General features: G+C 37.6%; 1 protein-coding gene across 9 annotated transcripts in view; it reads right to left on the reverse strand.

Moving 5' to 3' along the window:
* The window catches only part of OXR1 (oxidation resistance 1), a 290,372-nt gene that overhangs the window by 15,142 nt on the left and 254,639 nt on the right, over positions 1 to 20,591 (reverse strand). For 5 of the 9 annotated variants that reach the window (XM_064442238.1, XM_064442241.1, XM_064442237.1 and 2 more), the window contains one exon: positions 804 to 884. The exons of 2 other annotated variants lie outside the window; for them this stretch is intronic. In XM_064442238.1, the coding sequence (XP_064298308.1) occupies positions 804 to 884 (81 nt within the window). Of the gene's footprint in view, positions 1 to 803; positions 885 to 10,170; positions 10,292 to 20,591 lie in introns of those variants that run through there. 2 more of the 9 variants (XM_009504285.2, XM_064442244.1) reach the window with 2 other exon arrangements.

The raw sequence follows: 20,591 nt of genomic DNA on the forward strand, positions 1-20,591 counted from the left end.
AACAGAACTGAAACTTTTTATAGTTTCAGCAGCCAATTACTACAGGAAAACTAAATACCCAACGCTTCTGAGGAGTTCTGGCTATGCTTTCCATCAGTAAGTTATGTATGACGTACACAGCAGCTAACAATTTTATAATCGCCACAGAACTAAGAAACACCTAAAGAGAATGCAAATATCAGTTTAAGTCCATATCAATAAACCATGAAAATTTCAAACCAAAGTACTGTCTTCAAAGTACTGTTTCTGGAACAGACAGTTCTGTTACCAGCTCCAGGTGTGTGACCTTTGCTGTGTTAAATTGCCTCAGTTACCTGCTTGTGTAACGGGAAAAATACTTACCTATTCCACAGAAGTTGTAAAGCTTCATACTTGCCATGTACTGTGAGTTTCTTGATGAAAGATTCCTATATAAAATTAAACACCCATGCAACAAGGTTTGGGATTCTTCACCTGGTTTGCATTCTTTTTAGGAAAGCTTCTATCTAACACAACACACCAGTCTAAAGCGGAAGTTAAGACACATCACTCCAAGTCAAGCAGTACCAAGAACAAGTTTTCAAATTCTGACAGAAAATTCCTGTTTGAAAATGTTGGAAGTAATAATTCCATTATGAAGTTACTGATTCCATCATAGCATTATACAATTAAATACATCCAAAACAAAGGAATTTTCTGCTGGATCCTTGTAGTGCCATAGACAAGACAAACCCACTCAGTGTGGGACTTGCCCTGATCAAAGACTCTACAAAGAAAGATGTTTTAATATCTGGAGATGGGGTTTAAACTACTGAAGAGGGCACCTGGAGACGTCTGCAGAGTGTGCGCAGTTCTTCGCTATTTAGAGCATCGATCCTGCGGTGATACTCAGCCACTGACACTACCTGAATATGGAGACAGGAAGACAATAATTCCACTGACAGTTGAAGAAAAGTAAAAAGGTAAGAAAGAAAAAAGTGGAGGAGATTAATGAAGGGAAAATGTGCAATGATAACAAACAAACAAGAAGTGCTAAAAGATGTTTGTTTCTGCAAGGACGATGTGCATGTAGGTGATTTTAGACATATGAGTAGACACAGCAAAGTTACAGATTAAACACTAATGGCATTAGCAGTCAGATATATCTCACTGCTCTAGGATGAATACAGAACTGAATAGGAGCACAAAGTTACCAGTACCAGGATGCTAAAGTAGAGGTCAATCTGAGTTGCATGCCTTAACCCAAACTTTTCAGCCCAAAGACCTCTCATATTCTCTTTTTACCCAGATCAATGAATTCTGTGAACCTGGTTTGCTTTCCCGGATAAAGACTGGAAGCAAACCTCAGGCTCCTCAGTAGGTTCTGACTCTTCTATCTGGCAGTGAATATACAGATAAAGACACGGTAGCTGGACTAAAGTTTAATAACTCCAACACCACCCCACAAGATCTTTATCCTGTGCTTTCTATTCACCTCCGAAGTTTCAGGAGCTGCTCATCTGTCAACACACTCACTCCAAAGGGCACCTCCACTTTGGCAGGAGGTGTACAGCCAGAAAGCCTTTAGTCAGAAAGCTCTAGAACATGCTGCTCTGGTGCAACAAGCTGGCTAAAAGACTACAACAGTCAATTTGATGTAACTACAGCAAATAATGTGATTTTGAGAACAACTCAAAATCATCATTTGTATGAAAGCATCTTAAAACAGCTGGTGAAGAGATTAAATGGATGTCCCATGTAGTAAGAGTGTATTAAAAACTTCTAGAGCCTACCACAGTGCAAAGGAAGACAACCACAAGTCCAGCAGCTCCCCATCTACCTGCCCTTACTACAAGGAGTTTGGCCAGATACTCGCCACTGTCCTGAGTACAGAGCCCACAGTCATGCATGACTGGCTCTTGAGCAGCGATGGTTCACTCTACCCCATGCAACTGCAAGGCAAGGAAAAAGGAATACTTGTGACATCCAGTTTTGTTACTGAATAATCAGTAATTACTAGCACTCATTTCTACCATTTTCTACTGTTGTCTTAAAAAATAAGGAAAAATTGTTGTAAATTGTATTGGTTTCTCAGAGTCAAGTAGCTATATGCAAAGCTTTAACAGTATTCCACTCAAGCATCTAAGTGATAGTGTAATGAAGTCTTTTACTTGCTATGGCAGTTCATTGTAAATTACATTTTTCGCCCCAGCACCTTACAAATGTAATCCTGAAAAACAAGATTGGGAACACCCTTTAGCCTTGTTGCTTTTTTAAGCTTAGCCCCTACCACACGAGATGCACTAGTTAACTTAATGGGCCATAAATATGTGGTTACTTAAGGAGATTCTTGCAAAACAAAACCAAACAAAAAAAATCTCATCATCCCTGGCACCGATATATAGATGCTGTTTCACATTCTGGAATGTAGATAATTTTACAAGCAATGCCATCCTGCCTTTGACTTGTCAAACACATACTCTACAATATCCTGTACCTGGGAACTGCTTATCGACCCTTTTGGTCAGTGATCAAGATCTGAAACACCTTTTCATATGCCATGGGGGTACCTGCATACTCAGAACATTGTGCATAAGGTATTTTGATAAAATTCTTACCTGAGAGAAACATGAATACTTATCCAAGTATGTACACAATAATAGCTCTTTGGCATCCTGAACCCGTTGCACACCATCACGTTACATCTTTACATCTGTTCTGTGAACAAAAGCCTGCATAGTGGCAGACCATTGGTATGCAATGACACACATCATAAGTAGCGTGTCACAGAATGACAAACTCAACACAAACATTAAGGGCAAGGAATCCACCCTCTCAAACCCAGTGTTTATTTCAGTACAGTCCATGCTAAATTCTAGTAAGTAAACCACAAGACAAACTGTTTTAATGTTATCCACTCATCACTGAGCTAGGCTTTAAATGAGTACGTTAAGATACCTCAGGAGCTCAGCTACAGTACCTGACCTATAAAATACTTACGGTTTATGTCAACATGCTTTATTTTTCCTCTGAGGTGGACAAGATTACATACCTCAGGATTCCATAGCTCATTTAATCATGAAGTCACATATGTCTAAGCCTACTGGCAACTACCTTTCCATTCATGAAGTGATAGAGGTATATCTTGCAGACAGCTAGCATTTTGTCCCTGCAAGGCTTGAGGGGGCTGTTTTGAAATTTTAGTAGTACCATTAGAAGTTTATTCTGGTTTATAATAAGGTTGAATTCACAGTTTGCTTATGCTGTTTCCTCTTCCATCAAGATTTCCTCATTTTCCTTCCTTTTAGTCATGTTAATCCTCTATTCTATTTCACCAAGCTAAATAAACCAGTTATTTTCTTCCCTTCACCACAGTCCTACATCAACTGTCTGTTCTCCTGATCATTCCAGGAGTCACTTTCTACCTCATTCCACTTTGAGCTTTCATTCTTAAACACAGAACTCCATTAGTTTTTCACAGTATTAGAAATACCTGGAAAGCAACATCGTTCACTTGGGAAAGACAAATGCAGTTTCGTATGCATCGTACTGGACTGTGGTTTTCAGTACAGAATGTTTCTTTGCAATAAAATTCTTTTATTTTGGGGCAGGTAGCGGTGGATGCCATTAATCTGTATTTCACCAAGGCTTTTGATGCTATCCTATAGTAGCCTTGCAATTGAATCGGTTATGTATCAAATGCGTTTAGAACAAGGCTGAAAAAGCAGCTGGACCACTGGGCTCAAAGGGTTGAAGTTACTGATTGTTAATGACTGGAACAGGCTTCCCAGGGAGGCTGCAGAATCTCCATCCTTGGAGACTTTCAAAGTTTGACTGAGCAAGGTCCTGAGTCAACCTGGACAAGTTCTTACATTCAAGTCCTTAAGGTATAGGGAAAGGCTTTCAAATTCCAGTACAGTTCATGTCCTTATGCAGAAATTGCCAAATAGCCCAAAATCGTACTGATCTAAGTATCCTGCCCAGGATTAAAGAGCAGGCCTACCTACACGAGTTTGGTACATGCTTTATTTGCTGCACTCTTCACAAACGTCAGATCAGCCTCCAGTTTCCTTGATGTCCAAAGCTACTTTTTGAGGATCAGGAAGTGTTCCTGAAGGACCTTCTGTTTTCTCTCTAGTTATTTTCTGCTTCAAAAAGAATGCAGGAGGAAAGAACAACAGCTAAATGCCGTATGGTTAACCTGGGCACTGGTTGGAATAGACAAAGCAACAATGTGTATAGCCAGGAGATTGGCATGCTTCAGGGCAAAAATGATCCTGCTTAGGGACTTGGAACAGTCTACCACCAGACAATTCAAAGGGCTAATGAAGTTTATAATGATGTGGGAGATATCCTTAGAGATCTAATACTACCTGCTCTATTCATAATATCAGCATTGATGAGAAGACATCAGATGAGTCGTATGACTCTTGTAGCATCAATGTCTTCCAGCTTGACAGCCCACACCATGTATATGTGAGTTAACCACTTAGAATGGACAACAGTTTTAATATTTAATGCATTAAGTCAAATTGAGGGTTTGCAACCAAGAGGCTTAGGATTCTTCTTTTGGAGAAACTCATGTTTCTAAACCTTGTTCTTCTGAAGGTATGTCAGAGTACCTAACTCTTGCAAGATATGCTGGCACATGCAGTGAGCAAAACAGAAATCGAAATTCCTACTATAGAACTTATTTGTCCTTCAACGATACACATGAAAGGGCAGTTACAATTGTTTGAATGTCCATGAAGGACAGTTTGCCATGCAGGTGGTGACACATTAGCATGTTATGACACTGGTCATAACAATCCACTATATGCAGCTGTAAACATGAAACTGTTTACACCAAAGAGGCAATCCTCTGACAGTTTAAAGAAGCCAAGAGTGACCAACCCAGACACACTTAATGCATGTTTGCTAGCAGGGTGGTGTAAAGACGTGGCACTTCAGGACATGGTTTAGGAGGCATGGTGATGTTGGGCTGATGATTGGACTTGATGATCCTAGAAGTCTTTTCCAACCTTAACTTCTATGATTCTAATTGCTGCCCTCAAACCAAGCAAAGCTAACATTTGACTTAACAAGTAGCTGAAACTGTCTCCTTCGAGAAAGGGAGGGTCTTATTAGAGGTAAACAGTGTTTCTGAAAGATAAGAATGGAGAAAGTGCAACGGTGTAAGTGGTTCTCTTAAGTTACCTATATCTTCATGATTAACTGTAAATATGAAACAAACACAATATTAAGAAAAAATGAAGGCTGAACAATTTTACTTTGGACCTTAATACATCTGTGTAAAATCAGGTGAACTGCAAGCTTCATGAACATTCTTCCTCGAGAGTCAAAAAACAGTTTTGCCTTTAAAGTTCCAGGACACTTAGTTGAAAAAATAAATGCCAATGTAATTTTATCAGGCCATTTACAAAGTTACTCCAAAATATCAGTGCATCTCCAATTCATCAGTAAATGGGGGGGAGAAAGAAAGGATCAAACCCTTTCTAAAGGCTGTAAATACCTTCCCGTTGAAAATAAAAGGTGCATTTGTGAACTGAATGCTGTTATGAGTATTTTAAGAGAAAACCCTAACTTTGTTTTTCAGACAAATTTAATTTCCTCCCAAAATGTTAGACACTGCTTGAGAGAAAGCAATTGAAGAAGCAGTCTTCTCCATTCCAAATACAATTAATTGGGACATATTGATTACACTACAATAATGCATTAACACATGGGATTTACCACATCAGATAAACAGTTACAAGGTATCACCCTGAAAAAACTTAAGACTAATTTAGCTCCATTTTTATCGAGAAGGAAAAAATCCATGCGTAGTGTTTCCATGTGCCTCCTCGTATATGTAAGCCTCAGTTTAACAAAACAGGTAATATGAAGAGTTCAGCTGCATCTATCATAGACTATTTACATGCTCATACCATCAGAAGCGTTCCTAGATATATTTCGAGCTAGGACCCAAAAATAAAAATTATAGATGAAAGCTATTGTAGATGCAAGTCCAGCCCTCCACTACATCAACAGTTTAGGAAAACGGATCAGTTGAGGGAACTAATATTTACCTGAATTCCAACAGCATCTAAGAATTCAAAACCTAGACACCATTCTTTTAGACAGGCACTGCCTAAAACCAGACCAACCAAAACACCCAACTCCCTCCAAGAAGGAAAAACAAAAAAGACCCACCCTCTGGGTTCAAGCCAGTCTAAGAAAAAATGTGAAATACAAACATATGAGAAAGCAAATTGGGCAGTATCAGTCATTCTGAGAGCATTAATAAAACTGCTGCGAGTCTAAGGAGATGCACACGAGAGCAGGAATTAGCACTGAAGCAAATACTACAATGACACTGAGGGACATGATCCCAATGCAGCTTTGCAGGACCACAGTGCGTGTAGGCTCTTGGGGTTCTGGACCTTCTTATGGCTAGGAATGCAGTTCATGCAAGTCTGCTCGGGACACTGGGGTGGCTGCAAAGGTAAGTAATTTTCTATCTGTGGGTTTCAGCCAGTTCAGCTCCCTGTCACTAATGGTGACAAGGAAGGGACGGTACAAGAACTAGCCATTTTAAGCAGAAGAGAAGGACTAGAGAATCACAGGAGTCCCCTGAACTGGCTGGCACTGCAGTTCTTTCTCTCTTTCAATTCATTTAAAACTGGCCATCTCAGAACTGTTCTGCACGCCAAGGTGTTTTCCAGAGCAGGGACTGAAGAGCTAAGTTACATGACCGGAACATTCTCCCTGTGATCAGTATTGTCTCCACAGCTTTGCAGGACAGACTGTTAAGTATCTGCCTCAAAGTATTCTAAGCCCACAAAAACTGTACCAAGTAATAATTAACAAATACTGAAGATAAATTAAAATATCTGCAATAACCAGAATATATGAACTTGAGAAGGGAGCAATCAAAGCCTTCAGCACCCAGATACTGTAACACTGAGTCTCAAAACCTTTATAACACTATTTTTTCAAGATATGAGAAAACACTAATTTGAGAGATAATGACAGCGAAAGAACTAAATTTAAACATGGTTCAACATTAAACAAAGCTTTGGATGTTTGTGCAAAGAATTAAGAATTAGATTTATGAAAATTTCTTAAAGAGGCAGGTCAGACAACTTGACTCACTTTGACAAAAGAAAGATCTGTAGCAGCGTTACCAATAAAACCCAGCTGTCTAGGCGTAGCTGATCTGTCTTACAAAATAACTTAAGGAAGTTTCAGTTTCTAGCAAGCAGAGAAGCTACCAATTCAGTTGCCAAAACCACAGCACCTGGTGCCTGGCTTTAAGCTGCCATCCCAGGAGAAGGCAGGCTGAGCACGGTTACACCTCAGTTCTGACAGTGCCGTGCAGAGATCCTCTCCGGTACAACAAGGAAGTACTGTACATGCTTTGAAGTAGGTAACTGAATTACAGGCCGGCATAGAAATATTTGTGTCTTCCACCAGAAATGATGAAATAAGGATCAACTTCTGATTGCACAGACCATTAAAAACATACAGAGGAAATAAGCCTCTATTACTCATTTGTTTTCTCTCAACTTATAATCAACCTTTCAAATGTTCATCTGCTACTGTACTTTGATCACATTTTTAGGAAGGCCTAGTATTTAATGATTATGGAAGATGTAAGTAATCTAACACCTAATAATTAAATGGAAAATCTAGTCAAGGTATGATGCATAACTCCCCTAATTTTTTAGGCAGTGAGTATGGCAAATGTGTGTCATCAAGGAAAGGTTCTAGGTTTAGTGATCAGTGTAAGAAAGTACTGGATTGCTTTCTGCTTTTTGTGTATTTATTTTTAAAGAGATTCAGATAATCAGTTCATTCTATTACTCTAAAACAAAACTTAGTCTGGAAACATGACTTTAAAAAAGATCTTTGTAGCAGTATTATTAGATTGATGCAGCTTCTCAGTTCTGCCATCCACAGGGATGAAGTACTAAATTCTCATCTTCCCATGGAAAGCCCCTATTATTATATCTCCGCAAAAGCCAAAGAACTACAGCCATTATTTTACAACTACAGTTAACCAATAAATCAAGAACCTCAGAAGTTGTGCAAGTCTCAAACCATTCGAGCTATTAAAACCAAAACCACTTTAATTTCATTTGCATAATATCATAAGAATATAAAAAACAAAAGATAAGTTCTCATTGTTTTTGTCCCCTTTGGCTGCTCTGCCTATTGAAGCTCTGCAAAGCATTTGGGGCAGGACAAGCATTCCCAAAGAAGGCAATCACCTTTTGTTCTCTTGCATTGTCTGATGTCCTTTGTCTAAAGTGCTTTGACAGCAGAATGTCAAAAATGCTGACAACCATTCTAGAAACTGACTGGCATCTCTTCTGTTGCAGTACAATAAAGGGACACAGTAAATACCAAACACATTTACTAAAAAAGTGGGAAACCAACATTAGTGGCTTTTTGAAGGGGGAGCATACAACCTTGGTTAGTTACTATCGTTTTTGCCTTTTTTTCCCCCCCTTCTGGGAAAGAATCAAACCCCTACAGTGCTCAGCCCAAATTTACTCTATTACCACAAAAATAACACAGGCCTTTCAGGTAAATACTCCAGATCAACTTAGTTGATTCAAGGAAGTATTCTTGTATTGTATCACTCCATTTGGTCCAGCTATTATGTTATTTCATGTCAAATGGGGTTTCATCCAAATTTCAAAACAACCACTAATAAAACATTTAGTCAAAAACCTGTATATCATATATGCTGCCAGTCTTTCATATGCTTCTCACGTGTCTTGCATAACACAGAAGTAATGTTACCAATACTCCTTCCCTCTTTTCTATAAGAGTGTTACACTTGCACATAGCTTTATGATCATTCATAAAAGGAAAAAACCCAATTTCAAGAATAAAGCATGCCTTGTTAACATAGCAACATTTTAAAAATATTCCCATCTGTAGATACTTATATATTCTTCTATTCATTTCACTCGTTTAAAATAACTCTTCGCTACCTCTCACAGCAAAGGAGATTCTCACAGTCGTCTTCCGTTCAACCTCTCCATAAGAACTGGTAACTATTGCTTTTATTAGCATAGTTGGACTCTGGCTAAAATGAAACATTGGTCCTATGGGAAATAACTATAACAAGGGATACTGCTACTTTTTCAGTTAGCTGGGGAAGGTATATCTATATATTTTCATATATAGGTATATATTAAAAAACACATTTTTAGTAAGCTTCAGGTCTCTCTTACACTGCTAAGGGTATGCTCAAATTACATTTGAGTTTATTTAGGAATTACACGTCCATTCTACATTCCATTGCCACAGAGAAAAATTAAGTCTATTATTTTAAAAAGGTTTTGTTAGAAACACATTTACAGAACCAGTTGTTGCCACATGACAATTTCATATTCTGCAAGTAACCTGGCTACAAATAAAGATCAAAATAAAAACCAAAGTCAACAGCACCTCCAAAAGAAGTATGCCCCAAAAGCCAGTTCTGTAACTCTTAAAGATGGTAAAAAGCCTTGCGGCAGGCATAGTCTGAATGAAAAATATCTTCCAGATCTACCAGCTGGTAAAAGCACAAATATATTGTCAAGATCACTTCTTCCCCATCCCCAAGATGTTACTGTTTTGCAAGGCTCACTGAGAACCATTTCCTTTACACACTACTACAAATTTAAGTATTCTTGAAGAAAATAGCACTGAAAACACACCACAGTTACTTTAATAAATCTAACAAATTGTGGAAGCAGTCGTATTGGTCCCCCCTTAATTTTAAGTGTGAGAGTGGGACTACAGCATACTCATCTCCATCAACTGGGAAGTATTATCAGACCTTCATATATTTGAATGACTTCTGAGAAGGTATAATCAAATGGTAACTCAGGAGATTTACACTTCTCCAATTAAATTCCAATGCAAACTACTGTTCATGGTATCTAGCTATACATCAGATTTTTTTTTTTTTTTGGGGGGGGGGGGGGGGGGGAACCCAACAGTACTCAAAAGGAAAAAACCCACCCTAAAACTGTTGAACCCCTTAATGCCCAAAGTTTCCCTCATCTAATGCCAATGGAATACCAGCAATTAGGTTATGCGCTCAAAAGTAATGAAAATTTGTGACTTGCATCCTGTTTACCCATTCAAAATTTAAACTTCCAGAAACTGTCTCTTCACCACAACATTACAAGAATGCAATAACAGAAATGAACATACTACACTGAAAATTACCAGAGCGTATTTATGATTAACTGGCTGGTGCTTTCTTCCCTTCTTCCCATACCAGAGACGAGACATTTCCCTTCTAAAAATAAAATGAGACTAAAAAAGAAAAAATAGAAAATCATTCAAGGCTGTTTGAAAGCATTCTCTGTACCTGCTGTCAGTTCCAGGCACAGGCAGAGCCCCACGATGGTGACAGGATAGTTTGCTAGATGCACACATTTGACTGACATGGCAGGGAACAAATGAACGACTGTACAGTAGGGGGATGTATCGTAAATGGTGACGGTACAGAAGAAGAAAGGTTTCCTGTATTCAAGTGTGGTTGCAGAGCACTAGTTTGTTAAAAAGGCTAAAATATTTAAAGATACAGAACAACTTAATTTTTCTTATACAATACCGAAGAATGAAAAAAAAAAAAACAACCCCTAAGAACTGCTTGCAATATTCTGCTATACTATAACTGATCGTAAGCAAGTTCTAATGGTTACAAATTGTAACTTAAGAAATAAACTATTTTTATATTATGTTGACAACTGTATATAAATCCTGTCAGTTATTTCTTACAGTCCAGAATCAGTTAAAAAAGTGGTCAGTAAAGTTTTTTAAAATATATTCTTTTTTAAAAAGGGTTTTAAAGCATTCAGAAACTGTTAGCCTCGCAGCATTTTCAGTTTTGTAAGCTACAAGAAGAAAATGAATCCTTTTGTCTATAAGCTAAACTTGCTGTACGGGTTAAATGCTAGTCCCAGCAATAAAGTATTTTTGGAATAATGACTTTATTTTTTCCTTTAAGGAAGGAAGTTTATTTAAAGAGGTGTGCGCAACAGTAATATGCACAGAAACCCTTTGAAAATTTCATTATAATAGCAGTTGGAAGCTTTTTTTCCTCCCATTCTCTCTTCCAAAAAAATCATCCAGTGCTTTGAGTCCTGGGTAAAAGTATTAAAAAGGCCAGAGCAGCAGCAGGCAGTATCACAACATTAAAACATTGCTTATTTGTGCTGTTGCACTGATCTAAAAAGCCAAGATGCCCAAGCACAGAAAACCGGTACAAGAACTTGCACTTAACCATACTGCAGACTGTGCAGTGGAACGCCTCACCTTGCATTAGTATTTAAGTCACTGTAATTCAGATGGATAAAATGTTGGGGGTTTTTATTTGGATGGTTTTGGTTTATTCCCCCCCCAGTAAAAGCTTCCTCAGGAGCTGGTAACTCAAAATCAATTTGTTCCAACTCATGAGAATTATTAAGGTGGCGAGTAAGAACATTTTTATCACTAGGACATTGAAAGCTGGGATTTAGGAAACTCAAATATACAGTAATACACTAGATACATATCAAATGATCTAAGATGCAAACAATAAACCATATTATGCCTTTTTTTTTAAAGCAAGCTAACACTGAAGTAAAACAAGAACAAGAGATGGACAGCCTTAAAACTGTTTCATCTGATAAAATTACAATCAATATAAAAAAAATAAATACAAGCTACAACCTTCCCCCTCCTCCCCCTCCTTCTGATAAATCTTAAAGGCATACAGAATATGGTGAAAAACTAGTTCAAACTGCCTCTGGACATGCAACTGCTAAGCCAAAATACAAAAAGCTAGCCACACAACTAAAGCCCCCCCCCGCCTATTTTAGCAGTCTCCCCCCCCAACCCCCCTTCTTTTTCCCCTAACAAATTCTTCCCTAACACCAGCCAACACACTGTTTCTCCAAAACTTGGGGAGGAAGAAAAGAATCTGGGCCACCACACATTTTTTTTTTCCTAGAACATTTAATCTTAAACAACTCAAACTACTTGGATGTTTTCAGCTTCTCTCTAAATAAAACTGGCTCCTCCCAGAGCTTCTCAAAAGGACTTACACTTGCTCAAAAGAAAAGAGCAATAAACTTATTTGTTAGATCTGACAACTCACTTTTTCACTTAATTATAGTTGCAACGTTTAATGGGAATAAACGTACTGGTAACTCTCTCTACCAGACCTCCTGTCAGTCTGTTTTGATGCTCAGCTTTCCAGCAGCAGCAACCCCCAGCACCCAGGAGCTGCCCTGTAGCCGGGAGCATCTGCCGGAGAGGGAGGGCAGGTCTGGAGAGCCTGAGCACCATCACCAAAAGTGCAGCCCTAAAGGTGGCAAAAGCTTTCTCTTGTGACTGACCTCCAACCCAGCCCTGTAAATCTTTTTTTTTTTTCCCCAAATTGGTGGAATATATATTTCTATTAGCTAGCAAAAGAAGCACACAAGAAACTTGAACCCAGAAATGTCCCCTAATTCAAGATAAATAAACTGCCCTTTCAGTCTTCTGTGCATTTGCAGGTTATATTACTGATCTGTTAATTTGAATCAGAACCTTTTATCTTGTTGCTAGTAAATACACGCCTTGCCATAAAAGTTCTTAATTAAAAAAATCCTAGAGAGGAGTACGAGCTCAGACCTGACATATGCGCAGAACAGCAGCACACACTTAAGAGCATCCACCTATTTGCTACCTAGACAACAGAGCAAAATAAAACATATCTAATTACATGGAATGATAATCTTGTTATTGCCATTGTTAATTTGTAGCAAAGCTGAAGTTGCCACACAATCAATGTTCAAGGCAGCAGCACACAGCCCTTTCAGTAATTGTTACTCAGTGTTTTTTCTAAGACACTAATCTGTCTGTCTTAACAAATATTAAGAGTAGCAGCAGAGAAAAAGGAGACTGCCAACAAATACAACTTATGAAATATCTTGTTTTCACTCCAAATCAATTATCTAGTTTACACCTTTTGCCATATCAGATTTAAAGTTATCAGCTGACAAGATCTCATAACCTAGAAAAAGGATAGTAAGTGTGATGATCTCTATAAGCTTATGTAGGAAGACTGGATTCTGGGTGTGAAAGAACATCTTTGCAGTTTGATTAGATGGCATTATTCTGTTTCACCTAGTAGCTAACACAACACCCTGATATCACAGCAACAAAAAAGTTGTGATGTGGAATTCTACAACCCCAAATATTCAATATGCATGGTTTTTGATATGCATGCTTTCTGACCGATATTACATCAGTAAAAAGCAATTTACTTCCCCTGCTCCTTCCCTCTTAAGGGAGGGAGGTTAGCCCTGAGAAATACTGGGGCTGGGGGGGACATAATTACTTAGTTTATTTAGAACTTGCTCTTCATTCCACAGGAAGGAGCTGTGTCGGTGACCAGGTTTTGTGATGAAAAGCCACAAATGTGATGCGCTGAAGATAAGTGCCCCCAAGCATCTCCTGAAAAGATTATATGAGGCACATGCATAAAATAAGATTGTTCTCAGAATTTAATACTTCAATTTCAGAAGCAGCCTTGAAAATTGAGAAAAACATATACAATCTGGTTCCTGTGATTTGTAACTCAAGTGCCTCAGTGCAATTCGTAAGTAATTTGCATTTTTGACTGACAAGAAGAAAGCTCATTTTTATGCTGTTGTGTTGGTTTGCCTGGAAACAAACAAATCATTAAGCCATGACATTAGTTTCACTTTCAGTAGCCTATCTACTTGTTAGAACACACTTCAAGACATGAGATTGCTATTCAATTATATCTAACAGGCATGTTTCACAGATTATAATAAAAACTCACATCACCAAAGATCCCAAAAGAAAAAAAACCTGAAAGCTGCCTCCAATAGTGTTTAAGACACATTAGCGTAACACGACGGAAAACTACTCTATAATTCTAAAGTCTTATAGTATTGCAATATTTTAAAATGTAGAATAGCACTTTACAGCTGTTATGAGATTTACATCCTGTATGTCTGCTCCTTGTATTATAGTGTTAGGATAAAAGTTGCCAAGAACTTCAAAATCAGGCAGACACCTAATTTAGATGCTCAGGCCACCCAAATTGTCATCTCTGGAAGGAATCCCACTAGGTGAAAGGCAGGCCGTTTTGCATTTTGATGATACATGGCACAAAAAAAGTCAGCTGAATTAAGGTCTGGTTTATCTTTAATAAGAGGCAGACAAGTTCTATTTGGTACAAAAAGCCTTTCAGATGACTAAGGAAAGAGTGCCAAGTTCAGGAGTAGTGACATTAGAATGCAGTTAAAAAATAAAAAAACCCATCAGGTACTGGCTCCTAAGCAAACCACTACTTTGTCTCCTGGAACAACTGGATCCTTGTAAAAGTTGTGGCAGGTGAAGCTAACACGGGATTACAGTTAACTGGAGTCTGATCCCTTTCCCCTTTCCTGCTAGAAGGAACACACTGAACAGTACAAAAACCACCTCCTGTGGTATCCAGTAGAGCACAACTGGCACAGCTGCTTAGTCGACAGATAATGCTTCCATAAGAAAGGAAGTTTTTCATTTGAGAAGTCATCCCTTGTTTCCTTCCAACAGCTTAGGGGAAGGGGGGAAAAAGCAGCATTTTTCCATCCACAAAATTTTACTCAGGATTTTCAAAGGTATGCTGAAAGCCAACAAGTGTCTCAAAAGCAGAACCTTTTTTTTAGTTGAATGATACCACTTCAACTTTTAGCAGAGCTACTGCCCCAGTTCTATTAGATACATGAAATAACATCAATTACAATTCCACATTCATGATCCCAACTACAGGGCAGCTTTGAGTAGTGAGAACATCTGAATTTCCACTTACAATTTATAAATAGATTCCAAACTGATTTAGTATAGAAAATAAACAGAGCAAAGCAAGAAATATCCCATGCATGAAGTTGAGAGAGAGTACAGTATTTGCTCAATTTAATTGCAAAAGCAAGAATGAGAGTTACCTGTCTCTACAAAGGATATTGCATTATGTTAACGGGCACCTGAGTCTCTCTTCAATCACAATAAACTAATTAACAGAAACATGTCTAGTGTTGCACATGACTGCTGAAATTCAGGAGACTTTCCTCCTCCAGTACCAGAGCAAAACCTATTAAACATGATTGTTAATGCACAGCAACACGTACATAGTGACACATGCAGCTTAACAGACAATGCATGATGTAAAAACCAAACAATCTAGCTTTTCTATCCAATACACTATCATAAAGAGACAACCTTTCAAGAAACATATTAGAAAAAATATTGTTCTGAGGACTGTTAACATGGGTCATCTTTATACACTGTGTGGACAGCTTCATTTAAGAAGCTGACAACTTCCAGGCTTCCTCCTCTCTGATGATCCAGTACTTTTCCAGCTTGTCATACAGCATTATGATCGTACCACATTTTAAAATTAAGACACAACGAGTAGCTGTTTCACTAGCATCCAAGTGCTGATGTGTAGAGTAGGGAGTTGAACCAAATTTATAGAAAAAACATGATTAAGAATACAAAAACTTAAGAAAGCAGTGCATACTGAAACTGAAATGACCCTTTTTGTATAGAAATGTTGTAGGTTACAGTCTAGATCCCATAAAGAAATTCAACGCCTACATCCAATACTCCAGTCTTGAAAAACCTTCTTCAGATGTTATCTGACCAGGAGATGATATCATTGTTTGTGACCTTCATGTTTCTACAAACACACAGAAAGAGAATTGAGACACTCCAGAAGTTAGTTTTGTTAATGTTGAAATGTTGAGTGCCTAATTCTAATACTGTTTCATGAAGGCAGAACTTAATTTACAACTAATGGCTTGATCTAAGTAAATGTTTTCAAACCATGTCTAACACTGCAACAGCAATTCAGTTTGACAAATGAGTTACTACAGAGCACTGCTTTCCAGAAATACTGTATCTATATTTTCTAGAGAAATGTAATGTGCATAACCAAAAGGTAGTGACTACAAAATGCTAGTTCAGAACATGACATGGTGAATCTGGAAAAAATAATTTGCAAATATTTATCAACTCATGCTTTGTTTTGGCATTTAACTTCCAGAGAGCTTTAAATCAAACTGTTTTTTTCCTGTATTTTCTAAACAATTGAAAAGGTAATAGAAACAATAAAACAGATAAGCTTCCAACTACTTTAAGACCAGCCTGCAGGTCCTAAGACAAGAAATTTCCTGTTTTCGAATATCTTGTGGATGAGTATTAAGATTTATGTGGATCTGAAGTATGACTCAATCCTGAATATAGCAATAAATAACAACAAATGACAGGGGGAAGTGGAGGGGGAGGGAAGGTCGAACACTTTGAATTAAGAATTATTTAGTACAGAGCAATTCTACTGTTTTCTTAACAGATTTCAGGTTTAAATAGGAACCAATTTCCTTAGCAAGTCTTCACAAGTGCCCAAGATGAAATTTCTTTAATGCCTCAGACGTTTAGCTGTGGCCATACTCAGTAATTATAACTTTTTTTGCATCAATACTCTGATGACAAGAGATCTGATCAATGCAGCATAAATCCTGTATTTCCAATATAACACGATGATAAAGACACTTAGCAGCTGTAGTACCTTACATAGATACTGTTTTGATTGTTCTAGATTCAAATCCAGAATCTAAAGCTAGATTAGTATCCTATGTCAGTAAGTCATTATCACATACAGAAATAGGAAGTGTATTTATACACATACAGTCAATCTCATGGTGCATCCCAGCTTTCCAGCTCCCTATTAAAAAACTTAACTACTTAAAGAATACAAAAGACCAAGTCCCCTTCTTGTTCAAGGAATGTCATTGACTTTCAGAATCAGCTTCACAGACCAAGAGATGAAGCATTAAATAAGCAAATTAAGGTATTATGATCTCTATAATTTCTTTTCCTTCTTCCCCTCCCCCCCAAGAGACCAACTAGTCCTTTCGTTAGATATAAGGAGAAGGTGCAAAAAATTTTATCATAAAACTCACATGCGAAAGCACAAATTGTGCTATTTCTCCTTTATGCACTAATGTTTCTTACACAAGTAGTCGTTTCCATTGTTTCTACTCTAATGCCTTCCTCCCTGCACTGAATCGTTAGAGCACAGGGATTTCCTTTGTATCTCGCATTATTAAAACTGCAAAAACCTTGCTTGGAAAATTAGTTTCACTTGTCCTTCCTCCCCAGATACAGTAAACTGATTCTCTAAGGATTTTAATGGATTATTTACACATGCATGACAACTTCCACAGAAAAATATTTGCGCTTATTGGTACACTTTATGTGCACAGAAGTTCAGTGGAAAGTTGATTTACCTCATTTAACTCTATACTAGATCCTTGGTATGGTTAATGACATTTTACATGAGTACTTTTTTCCCCCTGTTTTTTTTCCTCCAATGGTCAACTTTCAAAATGCCACCTGCCACTTCATATAGCAACAGCAGTGGAAACAAGCGTGTCAGTTTTACAATCCATTCTAGAAAAAGAACAGAGAAACTGGATAATTGGAATTTCTGAATTTCTGGGATTGATGCATCAGAGATACCAGTTGGCACCCCCACACCCCTTTTTTTAAAAAAGAATGCTTTTTTTTTTCTTGAATTAAGCAAGAAAGGTTACAGAAAATAATGGATACTGGGCAGCCCTTCTTATAATCTTCTTTCAAGTTGTTCTATGACAAAGTATGGTTCATAATTTGTGCTCTGACCTGTTGGGGATTTTTTTTTGTTTCTGTTTTTTAAAATATACAATGTACATGCAATGGAATAACATTTATCCTTTTCAGGGAATGTCAACAACACTTCTTTTAGAAAAGCAACCTTTTATGCAGCCATAAGAAACTATTAGCAGTTATTTTACAGAAATAGGATATAGTTGTGTTACTTGAAAACTATTTTCTCAACCAGGATTTAGAGACTGTGGGAGAATTCAAGCAATTTTTCCTTTCCTCTCATCTTAAACTTCTTCAAGCATAAGACCAATCTTATTAGCAGTGCTTGAGGACCCATCCCCACTTTCAAACACTGTGGTACCATGCCTTTACCAACACCAGGTGACAACTCCTTAATGAATTCAACCTGTGGTACTAACTGGCACCAAAATGACATTAACACATCAGCAGCTATCTAACAGCAAGCACCTTAATCCTACTTCATTAATTTCTATGCGCATTACTGTATACACAACTTCAACTTAAACAAAATTAGACCATAAAGTACGAATGGAAGTTGTTTCTGAGTCACTGCACAACAGAAACAGTAAGTTTTGCTGTCAAAGCTTGCCATGTTTAGATGGAAGTACAGGATATGCTTTGAAGAAACTATTTGTTTATTGACACATAGGTTTCTAAACAGTATTATTTGTGCTAACAGATAAGAAAAGCCATTAGCACTTGAACTTATACACACTAAGTAAAAAACCCCATGCAAACGACAAATATAATTCTATACCCCCAAGGCTCAGTAGGTATAGTTAACCCCCTCCCCCTGCCAAAATCCGTAACCCAAAACAAAAAAAAACCCACCCAAAACCCCCCAAAACCCCAACCAACTCAAAACCCAACACACAACCTAAAAACACCCTCTTCCTTGGTGCATACCCATTCACTGAAGTACAAGAAGGTCAAAGAGATATTAGAGGAAAACGTATGGGGATAACACCACCAAGAACCTAGCAGCAGTTTCATTTCTTACATAATACATAAAATAAAAATTCTTGTCTATTTCCAGTGGACAGGAGATGAGCTTTTAGCAGGAACTGATCTTCAGTGAAAAAGTATCCTTTTTAGATCACTTTGCCACTGGGACAAGCAGAGACCTCTCAGGAATGCAGATACTGAGGAACATCAGCAACAGAAGCTATGAAGTACCCCACAGAGAGTTTAAAACAAACTAAGTGACTGATGACTATTAATCTGTCAACCTTTACTGATGCTAATGTTAGAGAGTAGTAGATTCATTGTTATTTCTAACCTGTTAAATACATAGCATTTATTACAAAAAGAGTCAGCTAAAGGATTCCCTGGATTTGTTGTTGTTTTTGGACACTTCCTGCAGTGCAGGATTTGATCAAACCAATGTTTAGTATTACAGCAGGAATCTTGATCTCTTTGCCACTAGATCAGCTGAGGTTATATCTACTGGATTACTTCAGGGAAAGGCTAATAAGAAACAGGTAGAAGAAGAAAGCATAAGCCAATGAAAAGTTGAATTTCAGGGTTCAATCCTATTCATTGATCTATTTAATAAACTTATAAACCAACCCCTACTACTTGCTTCATATGCTACTGATCTTTCCTCTTGCTTGTTCATTCTTCCTCAAAGTCTCTTGATAAAAAGCTGCAGCCAAATGCATTAACATAGGACTATCAAAGAAGTCCTAAGACAGTAAAAACTGTCTCAGAGCACCACTCCTGGGTTCACCATTAATCCTCTTCCCTGTTTCTCCAGTTTTAAATACTGTACAATGACAGCAGAGAACACTATTTGGAAAAGAAAGAACGCTACTCCACTACCTTCCTGTTTTGGTAAATCAACGGTACTTCGTGATGCATTTGTACATCAAAACTTTGCTTTCCTTTTCCCTTCCACCCTGAGTTTTCCCATCACTGAAGAAGGCAACCTATTTTTCATCCCAATACCCACAAAAAGGTTTCAATGATACTGTTCACCTATCTTAGATTACACCTGGATCAAGAGCTGACAGAAAAAGCTTGTTGGGTTAAAGGAAGTATATTGATTGAAAATAATGACTGAAATTCAATGGGAATAATGGGTATGACAGCAGCTACAATTCCCTGTATGTACTGATACTTTCTAGCACATGTGTTAAAAGCCACTAAAATGCAGTTGTATGTAATGACAGGTTGAGCCATCTGGTACTGTCAAACATTTCTGATTAAAAAGTTAGTTTTTAACAGCTTTCAGATTTGTGCTAGAAGTCAGTCATAAGAAGTCACATTACTCAAGTTAAAATGCACAGAAGACCACATTAGCATATTTCTAGTACTTGCATAACATCTTCTTTAAGAAGTTCTCACTAATCACACTAACTTCTAAATCCAGAAAGTTATTTTATAATCCAAAGAGAACCAAACTTGACATACTTTTCATGTAACACACGGAAATAATATTTTTGAAATATGCCTTCTACAACTGTTTCCAGAGGAGACCTAAATAAAGGCTTAAGGCATGACCTCATTCTGTAGTAAATAACTTAGAGATTTTAATACATGTAGGAAAAGGATTGCCTCTACTATCTTCAGAAATAACTCCTAAAAAATTAGAATGTTTAATCCTGAAGAACTGTTTATACTGTTTTCTGTGGAAATTATTCTGTAATTGTATTACCATGCAGTTACTGAAAAACTCATTAAGAGAGACACATACTGTGCCTTAAACCATAACAATGGTCACTTGCCACTGATCCCTGTGTTCCAAAAGGCCAAATATTAAAACATCAAATACTTATAAAGGCTTTGAGCAAGAGTCAACAACAAAATACATTGCTGGTAAAAATACTCGAGCAGTATATGTGCTGAAAATAAGATTCAAAGAGACATGGGTTTGCGATATTAATTTCAACATCTCAAACCAGAAACATTCCATGCACTTAGCTGCAGAGATAGTA

Source organism: Phalacrocorax carbo, chromosome 2 (assembly GCF_963921805.1).
Source record: "Phalacrocorax carbo chromosome 2, bPhaCar2.1, whole genome shotgun sequence".
Classification (NCBI taxonomy): domain Eukaryota; kingdom Metazoa; phylum Chordata; class Aves; order Suliformes; family Phalacrocoracidae; genus Phalacrocorax; species Phalacrocorax carbo.